Below are 13461 nucleotides of genomic sequence, written 5' to 3' on the forward strand. Positions count from 1 at the left end.
CCCATGTATCGTGTGGAACAGGTTAGGGATAGGCAGGAGGTTAGATGATGGACGTCTAACTCATTTTACGTGTCCACCTTGGCAAGGACGTGTCCGGTTGGTGGCGGTGGGGGGGGAGGGTTTGCATAACACCGACATACCAACAGTTCTCAATGCTACTCATCATTGGTCAAAATGGTCACATTGATAGATGATAGATAAATGATAGATAGAGTAGATGATAGATAGATAGATAGATAGATAGATAGATAGATAGATAGATAGATAGATAGATAGATAGATAGATAGATAGATAGATAGATAGATAGATAGATAGATAGATAGATAGATAGATAGATAGATAGATAGATAGAGTGAGTTTTATCAAGATCTGAGGAATGTGGGCTTATGGAGGTGACAGAATTGGATGAGCAGTCTGATGAGGTATATCTTGGTATTGGGAGCATCTCACTGCATCTCTTTTGCTGAGCAGCTTGAGGAATTTCTCATGAGGTAGAAACAAATTGTGAAGTAAAGAGATTGCAGCTCGCTAAACCCTTATTGACACCACAACTCACCTCACTAATCTTCAGCTTCCTGTCTGATTAAGCACCACAAACAGACTAGACATTGAGAATTGCCATCATGGAAGTCAGAGCGAGCAGCTGGCGATCTCAGCTTTTCACTGCTTGTGAAGAACCTTCATGTTGGACACATGGCATTACGTTTCAGGGCATGCACCATGGGACCAGTCACAGACACCCTAAATCCACAGACATTGGCATCTTATGTACACCAATTTCTAAGAACCCTCATGGCACCTCTCTGATCCACTTTCAGGACACTTCTACACTTCAGTGGTGCACCTCGGGCTGCACTGTTAACTATCAATGTAATGATGCAGCAAGGCACTGTGTGCTCAGGGACACAAACCCCTATTCCTGGACTGGACCAGACTCCATCTCCAGCCTGTTTGCTTGCTGCCATAGCGCCCATTTACTCTGAGCCTACCTTGGTGGTCTCAGCATCCCCGCCTTACATTGCCTTGCTTTGTTATTTGCATTTTGCCAATATCTGTTCAGGGATCTGAACACTTTCAGCCATCTGGTCATGACAGTCAGAATCAGGGCCCTCTTCTCAGAAGAGTTGAAGAGCCAAATGTCAGGCAACTCCCCCATCCCTGTTTTGGCTCTTTCTGTCCAATCTTGGGCAGTTTTTCTCCTGGAATGGGACAGACGCATGTATTAATGGCCATGAAATGGGAAGTATCCTGAGTGAGTGAGTAGGCAGCGCTGAGGGCGTTCAGGGTTAATGGTGTCAGAGGTTCAGATGGGTGACAGCAAAATATTGCAGCAAATAATGACAGTGGTAGAGCATGAACCTTGGTGGGAGGTGAGTAGCGAGAGAGAATGGGTATGTGGTATCAGAAAGTAGATTGTGGCATTACCATGATGAAGCAGAGAAGGATATTGACTTTCTTCCTATATTGCTGTGCATTCCTCCTGACAGTTGAGACTGCACTGACCCAGTGGCAACCATGTACCAGTCTGGCATGGTCTGGTATTGAGGCCTCCACTGCTGGTCCTGGAGGTGGAGAACATCATGTCTCTGCAGCAGCCCATTCCAGTTGGACCTCTAGGTTCCTGACTGTAAGGTGGGGCCCCATTTTCCTTGTCAGGAATCATGCAAGATGACATCAAATGAACACTGCTTATCCGGGTGCACAGCTTGTTTTAAAATTGTGCGGGTACAAGGAATGCCAGTCTTTTGGCAGATATCTGGTGACCATCAAGTTGTTCAGGAAACGACACATGATTAAGTGAGACCGGAATAGGACATGAGGATTGCCATAAGGGCTGGGTAGATAGTCAATGATGTACATTTGGTAAGATAAGTAATTTCACCAGGCCTTTCAGCGAGAATCCCACCAAACACCTTGATGCAACTTGCACTTAATCAAAAAAGGTAACATTCAACCCATAGATTTTAAATGCAAAACTTTCTGTAGTGAGTTTAATTTAGTATGCAATCTACAAATAGGAAATACATACAATTTGATTTGATTTATTGTTGTCACATGTGTCCAATAGTACAGTGAAAAGTTTTGTTTTGTTTGCAGTACTGGCAGATCATAATATACAAGGATATATGGATCATAGGGTGTTTAAACAGAGTGAGTTATACAAAGTTATGGCTGCACAGGAGGTGCACAAAAGCAAGATCAACATTAGATTTGAAATTTGGGAGGTCCATTCATCAGTCTAATAACAGCAGGTTAGAAGCTGTTCTTGAACCTGTCATGTACATGTGTTTAAGATTCTGTATCTTCTGCTTGATGGAAGAGGTTGGAAGAGAGTATAATGGGTGGAAGGGGTCTTTGATGATGTTGGCTGCCTTTCTGCAGCAATGAGAAGTGTTGATGGAGTCCATGGATGGGAGGTTCGCTTGCATCATGGTCTGAGCTGTGTTCATAGCTTACTGTAGTTTCTTACGGTCCTGGGCAGAGCAGTACGAGGCTATGATGCACCCTGATAGAATACTTTCTATGGTGCATCTGTGAAAGTTGGTGAGAGTCCTTATGGACATGCTAAATTCCCTAAGTTTCCTGAAGGAGCAACGGCATTGTTGTGCCTTCTTGACGGTTGCATCTTGTGAGAGGACCAGGACAGATTGTTGGTGATCATCATTCCTAGGAACGATCCTTTCCACCTGAGCTCCATTTATGTAGAAATGGGTGTGTCCTCCTCATTTCTTCCTGAAGTCAATGATCAGTTCTTTAGATTTCCTGACATTGAGGGAGAGATTGTTATCTTTGCACCACAGCACCAAGTATTCTATCTCCATCCTGTGTTCTGACTTGTCATTGTTTGATAGTCAGCCTACAATGGTGGTGTCATCAAGCAAATGAATTGGGAACAGGCATAGGGCCACTGAGACCCTGAAGCCTGCTCCACTATTCAATGAGATCATAGATGTTTGTAACCTCAATTGCGGCTTCCCAGCTACCTACATAACCCTTCACTCCTTTGTTTAATAAAAATCTATCTATTTCTGCTTAAGAAAAATACATAAGCTTCATGCCATTCAATAAATTTCAAGGTTGAAGCAGACAGCAAAATGGTGTTTTATGCAGCTAATGGATGACTGGTGCAACTCAGACAATCTTTGGTTAACTGCAGTATGTCCACATCCATTCCAGAAGACACTGCAAACCCTTGCACATGAACAACAGTGAGTGTTATTAACCTCACCATTTCTTGACACAAAATTCTAGCCCTATATCTTATATGGTGTGACAGTATTTCATACATATATTTTATATGGACATTTTGTGTGGGTGGGGAGCATGCCTTTAATTTAGGAACTGTGAACATTTAACCTTTACAACAAGAAACAATGAATGAAATTTATATGAAAACATGAAGCTGAAAGCTGGTATATCAGATAAATTGAAATTTAATAGAAGTCTTTGAGGTTAAGCATGATGGTGACCATATCAAGCAATGATAATAAATGGATCCATTGTCAAAAAAGGTTGCCTTCCATGTCCTTTTGCACAATAATGCTTTTCTTTATTGGCTAGCCTGCCTGTTAAGATTTAACAAATTGCCTTCCAAATTGTTTTATTGATGTTTAACTTGTTTTGATTTATTTGCACTTTAGATCACTTTTTGAAATTGCGCTTTATATTCAATGTCAAATACTTATTCATTCAATTCATGATTCCTATTACTTGCTCAAATGATAGCCAACAGTACACAATCCTTTATTTTTAAAAATGGTTATACATTGCCATTACGTTTTAGTGATGAACTTGTTTTAACAACGAGGTAATTACTGTGTTTTTATTTTGATGATAAAGTTTAGCGCTAAAGATGACATGGTGTGAAAACATGAAGGACTTACTTAAACATCAGGCTTATTGCTCAATAACCCAACTATTTCCACGATGGTTAGAATTTTCTGAGTGCCTCATTGTACTTCATTGTCAATAATTAAACCATCAGCCATAAAATTATATTGTGTATTGGCGCTGTTTTAAAACATGCATTGCTTAAGAATACAAGGAAAGCACAAATGATCAACTTAAATGATTCATTTGATAATGAAATAAATCATGAATTCCAAACAGAACAATGATAATATTACATTCCCCAAGGCTAGGCTGGAGGTGATTTAAACTTGAATGACTAGAGAGATTGTTGTGTAAACACGGATGTAGAGAAATTTCAGACTCTCACTTTGATGTAGGTCATGTGTATCAGGGTAATGGTGTCTGAAGTGTCACCCAAGGTTTTTTTTTATTATGTGCCAGTATGCTTAACTCTGCCCAGCAGAAAGTGGGCTCAATTCAAGTCTCATAAAGCAACTATTCATTTTATCCAAAGTCCCAAGGATTTTAATAGGTTTAAATCTAAATCATATCAGAACTATGGCTATATTGTATTACATAGTAGAAAAAAGAAAAGCAAAATTTAAAAAAAAAAGCCAAGGCCCACAGTGTAGGACATCACCAAGTTTGTAAAGAGTACGAACAAAGATTGGGGAAAATGGAAACTTGTATTTTGATATTGGCAGCCTTTAGTTTTAAAAGCCCAAAGAGTGTAGGAACAATGCAAACTCCAAATCATTCCAAAGTTTTGGGATCCTGATAAGAATGGTTTACAGGAGGAGTATTTGTAAAGAGTCCTGAATTCAGCACAGTGACTTAGATTTAGATTTATTTAATATTGTCACTTTTACCTCGATACAGTGAAAAGTGTATACTGACACTTTGTTCCGGCACCATCTTGGATTACAGAATGAATTCCTGAATAAATTGTACATATGGTAAAATACTGAATAAATTAATGTTAAGTTGATATTACAAAAACTATGACAGCTTCAATTATTAATTTACCCCCTCTGTAGCCTTCCCCCTCTCTGCTCCATCAGTTGCTGTTATCTGATGAAGGAGCAGTGCTCCAAAAGCTAGGGCTTTCAAATAAACCTGTTGGACTATAACCTGGTGTTGTGCGATATTTAACTTTGTCCATCCCAGTCCAACACCTGCTTGTCCACATCATATCTGCCCCAGGAGGACATCAAGAGGAGGTCCCAAAAAAACCACCCAAAAAATGAGCTCCTCAACTGTAAAGGTATTGATGAAGCTGTGTGAATGAGGCCAAACCCACATGAACCCATGAGCAGCCAAGCCCTGTGCTCAGGAGCCGAATGCTACAATCCCCATCACTGGCATCTTGAATTCGGGTTACAGAGGAAGATATATCTTGGACGACAGTGAGCATTCATAGTAGCATGACTGAGGTTTTTAAGAGTGTCATTATCACAGTGCATTTGATAAGAGTATAAGCAATGTACACACTAAAATGAAGCTAAGGAGGATCAGCTAACAAACTGCAAATTGGTTAGCTGCTATTTCAGTCAACAATGTAAAGAAGAAGCTCCAAGCATCTTTAATAAAGCAGCAGAATCAAATATTTGATAATTTGGTCTTCATGGTCAGTTAAAAGTTGAGAGAGGAAATATTTAAAATAGGAAACACAAGCTTCAAAGGAACAGCTTTAATATTGAAAGAGACATAAATAAGACCCATGTATGTGAAACAAGGAACAATGATAGATAAATAATGGCTAATGAAGCCACTGCCTATTACGTGAAGAGACTCTTGTTTAGACTTGTGTGACACACAAGTACACTTTTCTTTGAATGCTAAGAACAAAAATTTTGATTGACCCAAATATAGCTCTGCAACACCTTGCAGTTTGGAGACTGAATGTGAAGAGAAAGTGAGGTCTGCAGATGCTGGAGATCAAAGTTGAAACTTTATTGCTGGAACAGCACAGCAGGTCAGGCAGGGAACAGGAGATTCGACGTTTCGGGCACAGGCACTTCTTCAGGGCCTGAAGAAGGGCCTGTGCCCGAAACGTTGAATCTCCTGTTCCCTGGATGCTGCCTGACCTGCTGTGCTGTTCCAGCAATAAAGTTTCAACTCAAGACTGAACGTGAAGACAATTACAAGACAGTACAATCACAAGAAGCTTGAATTAATACAAAATGAAAATTATCCACCTGCCAGCAGCGGCCAAGATGATAGTGAGAAAGCATAACATCCAAGAATTGGTGAAAGTTTACGATGGTTGTTTGTTTAGAAGTGCCCAGTACCGATCTTGGCAGAGGTGATTGACCAAGAGGTGCAAGATCAAGGCAGAGCTAAAATGGGCAACATTGTATATATTGTAGAGAGAAATCAGAATTCATGTTTTGGGTCCGGTGACTCTTCATCAAATCCCTTCAGTGTTCTGGGGAAGGGTCACTCAAGCCAAAATGTTAATTGTGATTTGTCTCCACAGATGCTGCCAGACCTGCGGAGCTTTTCCAGCAATTTCTGTATTTGTTTCTGATTTTGAGCATCGGTATCTCTTTCAGTCTTTATTACATATATTGTTGTGTGTTTGCTCACTCAGAACTGCTGTTGGGCCTGGACAATAAGGCCATCAAGGTTTCAGGCAATGAGCTGTGGAAGGGGTCATAGCAGGCTGCCTATCTGCCTATCTTCTGATGGTATGTCTGGGCTTGGGTGTGCAGAGAAAAGGTGTATATTTCAGGTCTTTAGAGACCCATAGTTCAGAAGTGATATTTTAATTTAATATTGACAAGTTTCCTTTACAGTTCTCTAAGTTTTCTTAATTTTTAAGTTTGTTTTAGTGCCCACCAGGGTGGTCTGCTTTGTTTAATGTTTATTATAAAGAGTAGACAGCCTGGACTCCTGACCTCAGGATGCTCAGCAGCTTAAGTGAGGTGACAAGGACTGAATTCATGAGCTGAATGCCTTTACAACACTGCTTGTGGATCAGGAAGAACAGGAGCATATCCTCCAGCTCCAACAAGCTCCTCAGATCAACTGTTATCAGTTTGCTCCTCAATGCTCAGCACCATCAGATCCACCTCCATGAATTCCACTTTTCAGGGAGTAACCATTGAACTCTGCGGCCATCATAAAACCACCCCCTGCAAACAAGCTGTCCCAGACGAGAATAGGACCTATTCTCCACAATTGTGACCTATCAGTCTACCACTGAAACTACCACAGAAGCCACAGAACCTCAGTGTACCCCACCCGATATAATCTGAGCATCCTCCACCACTCTAACTGCCATCATGATCGAGAACACCATTGTGATCTCTCTCACTCCTCCAATTTGCTTTGGTCTTTTGAGAGATCCTTTTCTGAGAGATCTCCAGCCTTTTGTTCAAGTAATCTTTAAGCATCCACCATGGTGGATTTATCAGGAAATTTTCAGGATTTTTCAGGGAATTGAAAATCCAAGAAATTTGCTTTGTGAAAAAAAATCTGATAAACTATTTTTATTGAATTCAGGAACGCTGCAATAAATAAAAGTGAAATCTCCATAATGTGCTTTCTGGTAGTAATAAACCAGAGTTACAATTTCCTCTGGCTTCCAAAAACTCATTCCTACAGCTTCACCATTGGTTGCCTGACACATCCATCTTTGAGACTCACAACCTTTGCAAAAATGAGAAACAGACTGTCTTTTCATTATCCAGTTGGATGCTCCTTAGTTGTCAATATTGGTATGACTAATGAACAAAAGTTAACAAGGAAAATAGAAAAAAAGCCCATATTGTAAATGCCTCTATGCACTTGTAGCAGCTCCAAAAAGATTAATCTTTAATTGCAGGCAAGCTCAAGACAATCCTGGAGGATTGATAACCATGTGACATAATTCAGTCTATCCTCCCTCTGTTAACAAAGAAATCTATCTTGAATTCAATGGAGGGTGGGGTGTACAGCAGATGGATGATTGAATCATGCTCGCTTTGCCCAAAACAGGTTACATCAGTTCTTTTAAGAATAAAATGAAGCACAAAACAAATGTGATTCTTTTGTTGTCCCTAACATCAGTTCTTCTTCATTCAATATTTTACATTCCTTCACTCTATTGGATGAAGTTCCATGTTCCCTGCAGAGTAATTGACCCCAAACTATGTATCAGTTAGAAGTGATTCTATTATTATGATTGTCAAGGTAGTTATTTATCTATTTAACATTAGATTTCACATCCAGTGCAGAACAGAAGATAAGGGTGGGAAATTAGTGTTTTTTTATTGCAAATGAAATGTGTATAAGTGGGAAGTAGATATTTTGTTTGGCTTTAGGCAATCATGTGACTTGATATTAATCCTTTCTGTGACATATGGGAGAGGATTGTGTTCGAGGGCGATCAAAGACATGCATATGGAGAATATGTTTTTCTTTCCTTTTTTTTGGGAGAGTGGTAATGCTGTCAAAAATATCATTTATCAACTCTGCGCATTTGCCTTATGCTGTGGTAATCTTTGCTAAACATATTCCAGAAATCAAGTTGCACAGAGAATTCAAATGATTTTCAGCATGTAATGATAAAGAATACCCTCCTGAGAAGAAAGTTGGCCTCTTTTTGATTTCTTGGTTTTCCTTCATGAATCAGCACGCTTGTCCTTAACACCTTCCCAAGCTGCTGCATCTCCTCCTTCATTAAGATTCAAACCTGGTTACCTCTCTTTGTCAAATACTTCTCTTTTCCCTCATTAGTTCTTTTACCAGCTGAAGTCTGTCTAGACCTGGAAATGCTGTCATATATGAGGAGATCCAGGACAGGAAAATAAAAGTGATTGTCTTTCCTTTTTTACTGCTATCTTTCTATGTTTCATTGACAGTAATTGAATGGGTACTTATTGTGAATGCCAACACCAGCTGCAGCAATGAGTGAACAGTGTTGTGGCTTGTTAATGTGATCAGGTGTCAAGGTGGCTGGAGAAGGACTGCCGGTGAATTGGCAGAAGAGGCACAGTGTAAGAGCAGGAGTCAAGGAGACTGACTCTGCAGATAGTGCTGGGAAGGGCAAGATTCAATACATCAGCGTCAACGTCCCCATCACTCTCAGCCTCCATGCCCACCACACACCCATGCCACACCCTGGCGAAGTCAGTGGGACAGATTGTGTGTGTGTGTGTGTGTGTGTGTGTGTGTGTGTGTGTGTGTGTGTGTGTGTGTGTGTGTGTGTGTGTGTGTGTGTGATGGATTATCATTCTGTAATTGGAGTGTCCAACAAAATAAGCAGCCCTGATCCAGTATACTGAATGATCCCCTTACGTGCAGGATCATTTCAAGCTACAATCATAGTTCCTGTTGATGTCTCTCCTTTCTTCTTCCTAAGCTTTAGGTATACTATCCAATAAATGGAGACTTCTACTGAACTCATAACTCGTGGGCTTTGATTACTTAACCTTTACTTCCTCTGCAATTTTCAGAGTTGTAGAATAAAGGCGGCATGTCACCTAATCACTAATTCCAAATTCATTCCATCTTTGTCTGACTTCTTTTGATCTTGGTGGTATTATGATAAATGCACATTAGTAAAGCCAAAAAAATCTACATCAACACTGGCATTTTACATAATGGAAATCCCATTGCAGACTTGCAAGTTGACTATATAAAATAAAACTGAATGCTCAAGGGGTTCCTAACAATAAAATCAGTGATCAACAAACAGTTGAAGCTGAGTTTTCATTGCTAACTAAAAATGTTATCATACTAGAAGCTACAAAAAAAAGGCACTGAACTTACGTATTGAACTGACATCACAGAGATTAATATATACCTAGAGTTTACAACATGACAGGAGCCAATGAAAGCATTCAGGAAATGCCATAATTCACAGGAGTCAAGGTTGAGCAGTTGATAATTATCAACTGAACTAGTCAATCAGAAAAGTTTTGCATTCTTCTCTGAAATGTGTTAGAATTAAATGTGTGGGTTTTATTCTGCTTTTGGTCAATTTAAATATGAGGACTTGTTATCAGTCATTGTGTTGATGCTTTGAAATATACATAGAAAGTATGTTGTCACATTTTAGTGTATTTACATTTTAAGTAAAACATTAATGCCACTATATGTTATAAATTAAATGTTATGAAAAGTCAGTATATAAAAAAAACATTGTTTGAAAACACATTCTGGTGGACAAGCTTACCTCCTCAAGCTGACATGCATTCATAACACTGGTATATCTGTACTCATCATACGAAAGTCCAAATATGATGTTTTCCTTAATTGTTCCAGGCATGATCCAGGGCACTTGAGGTGAGAAGGAGATTCTGCCACTGTGTTTAATTTTACCCTCTGATGGCTCCAATTCCCCCATTATCATCATCAGAAGTGAGCTCTAAATAAGACATAATAGAAATAGGAAATGTTAATGTTATTGCTTGCATTAAAGTACATTATTATCCAATTTAAGCTGCTATTTAAACAAGTACCTTAATTCCAAAGAGACATAATAGGGCTTTCTCCCCTCTACCTTAAGAAAATCAGAACAAACATGATATTTTTGTAATACCAATATAATAGAAAATCATGATGTATTGGGATGACAGTAGCTGCAAAGTTCATCACAGTTCAGTTAATGACTCCTGGATTCACTGGAAAATTGGGCCGAAATTGCCCTGTTGGGACTAGACCTTTAAACTAGAGTGCTGGAATACCCAGAAACTGCCAAAGAAGGCCTCCACGCTGGGACATGACCGCCACATCAGGCCAATATATCAATACGGCAAACAGCCCTTGCTTAGTGCAAAGCACATGTAGACCATTTCTAGTTTCAGTGGAGCATGACGAAAATGCGAATTTTTGAGATACATTTTGTTACAACCAGGTGAGGATGGCTAAATTGATTCTCCATTCTTCACTCTCCCCAGTCAACAGCAACAAAGATTTTAAATTATATTTTAGCACACAACTACCATACATCAAATTTCAGTTTGGATTAAAACCAAAGGAGGTAATTACAAAGTTATCTTGAGTAAAATAAAGGAATTTCATTACTTATTAACTCTGAGAAAAATAATAAATAGTTATCAAACACAGATATAAAGCTTAAAAGGCAAGTTAAAACAAAAGAGATCAAGAGTAGATAATTTTTTAAAAATTACAACGTTGGCAGAAGGCAAAAGTGCTTAGAATGTTAAGTTTTAATCTGAGTCCATACTTGTTTAATTGCTATCTTGTAACCTCAGCAGTGTCAAAATGTGTAGATATCCTATAATACTCTCATTGAATAGATGTTTCTCCAATTTGTTTTACCCTTAGATGCTTTTTTTTTAAATATTAAGAGAGACATAACTTTGTGGTGGCACGGTGGCTCAGTGATTAACACTGTTGCCTCACAGCCCCAGGGACCCGAGTTTGATTGCTACCTCGGGCGACTATCTGTGTGGAGTTTGCACATTCTCCCCGTGTCTGCATGGGTTTCCTCCAAGTGCTCTGGTTTCCTCCCACAGTCCAAAGATGTGCAGGTCAGGTGAATTGGTCATGATAAATTGCCCATATGCTAGTTGCATTAGTCAGAGGGAAATGGGTACGGGTGGGTTACTGTTCGGACAGTCGGTGTGGACTTGTTGGGCTGAAGGGCCTGTTTCCACACTATAGGGATTCTAAGCTAATCTAAATGGGGAGATAGAGAGCAAGCTTTCCAATTGTGCAGTTTTAAAACCATTCTCTCTATCTGTGAACCAAAAGTTGTTGGTGAAGTACACCTCACTTAATTGTATGTTCCCATGTTTGGCTTCATGATTTCTTCAGTCTGGCTAATCTGCAGGAGACATTCATCCCAATTTGTGAAACTTCCAGAAATATTTGAATCAAACAGGGATACAGATTTAAGTTCAAAAGTCTTTTTGTAAAGAAGTTAAGTTCAGCTCAGACTGATTATTGATAGCTGTGTAATTGAGTGTGGCTTTAAGAGGTATGTTTTATCATGGCTTCTTTTAGAGAGAGATGGGGAACAGGTGCCAAACAGTCTATGAGAAGCTAAACAGCTTGTGAGGCCTTGGGTGTTTTTTTTAAAGTTGGAAGAATTAGAAGCAGCCTGAGTGGATGTGGTTAAGCTTTCACAGATCCATGATTTTTAGTTAGCTTTCGGCAATTGATGCTGGGGTGGCAGCAGGTTTGGAAAGTAGCAAAGCTCTCCTAGCTACTCCACGCTCTCAGAATTGTCTTTTGATGTTATTTCCTCCCAGATTGGAGAACTGCACGTGAGACAATCTGCTTCCTGAATTTGCCTTTTGCCAGGGATGTATTTATCATAGAATCATAGAATCTCTACAGTGTGGAAACAGGCATCATAGAATCCACACCGACACTTTAAAGCATAACCCACCCAGACCCATTCCCACTACCTTATATTTACCCCTAACCTACACATCCCTGAATACTATGGGCCATTTAGCACAGCCAATTCACCTAACCTGCACATTTTTGGACTGTGGAAGGAATCCGGAGAACCCAGAAGAAACCCACACAGACACAGGGAGAATGTGCAAACTCCACACAGTTGCTGAGGCTAGAATCGAACATGGGTCCTTGGTGCTGTGAGGCAGCAGTGCTAATCATTGAGTAACTGTACCACATTTATGCGATGTTACTATATTAGAATAGCTGCTGTTCAGAAGTAAAATAATCTATTATTCTGTTAAATTTTCTGATAGAATTAAGTTACTCCAAGTTCCTCATTCTTTTCTTGTATTTTAATTATTGTGTTTGAATAAATTGTGGTTTGCTTAATATCGAGCAGTTTGACCAATTGAATTGCATCTGCAACACAGCACCTCACATTTACCTTTAAAGTAAGAAAAAGTTGGGGACTAGGCTACCTCCTTCATATATTTTGAGGGGGTCTGGTCTGGTCCATGACAATGAACTCAAATTGGTCAAGTGAACCTTGTGGACATCTTAAGTTAATTTTCCCCTCTTTTTAAAGCCATTTTAGCCACTTAAAGTTGGCTGCTAATTGATTAAGGTGGGACATTTCCTCCCCACCTGGGCAGAAAGTCACATGTCTGACAGCTGTCAGCAAAACAAATGGCCAGCTGCTCTCAGGTCTCACCAGTGTTATGGTGAAGGAGTGGTGGGGGAGGGGAGCCATGGCGGTGATGTTAAGGGCAAGAACAGGGACTTTGGCAGGATCAGTCCAGAAGGCCCTGAGAAAAGGGGTGAGTGAGTTAAGGACAGGGTTTAAGAACTTATGTGTGAGGGGTGGGATTGGGATGGTTAGTGGTAGCAGAGGAAAGGAAATGGGAGTGGGTAGTGAGGGGGAAGATAGCAATCAGGAAGACTGTCTCTCAATTCGCCAACCAATGGATGCACTTTTCAGCCTCCCCGTTGCTGGTAAAAATCGTAAAAGGGGCACGGGCAAGTATACCGTGGGCATGGTGCATATGCATGGCACCCAATTTTACATGATGCCCCTCCATTTGCCACATGTCCCCATAGGAGTGTAAATTCCAGCCTATGTTGATAGCTACACAAAAAAGCCTTCAAACAGGCACCTATATTGAAATTTGTCCTAATCAACTAATAATCTCCAGCATGAAAAGTTAATTTAAAAAAATATACTTTTAAGAGATATATGAATGTCTTCA

General features: G+C 39.8%; 1 protein-coding gene across 1 annotated transcript in view; it reads right to left on the reverse strand.

Moving 5' to 3' along the window:
* Positions 1-13461, reverse strand: part of cftr (CF transmembrane conductance regulator) — a 118679-nt gene that overhangs the window by 57827 nt on the left and 47391 nt on the right. The window contains exon 11 of the mRNA XM_043709588.2: positions 10017-10208. Coding sequence (XP_043565523.1) covers positions 10017-10208 — 192 coding nt within the window. The remainder of the gene's footprint in view (positions 1-10016; positions 10209-13461) is intronic.

The sequence above is a fragment of the Chiloscyllium plagiosum genome, unplaced genomic scaffold (assembly GCF_037043375.1).
Source record: "Chiloscyllium plagiosum isolate Xiang-an unplaced genomic scaffold, Cpla_swu_hap1 HiC_scaffold_19, whole genome shotgun sequence".
In the NCBI taxonomy this organism is placed as follows: Eukaryota; Metazoa; Chordata; class Chondrichthyes; order Orectolobiformes; family Hemiscylliidae; genus Chiloscyllium; species Chiloscyllium plagiosum.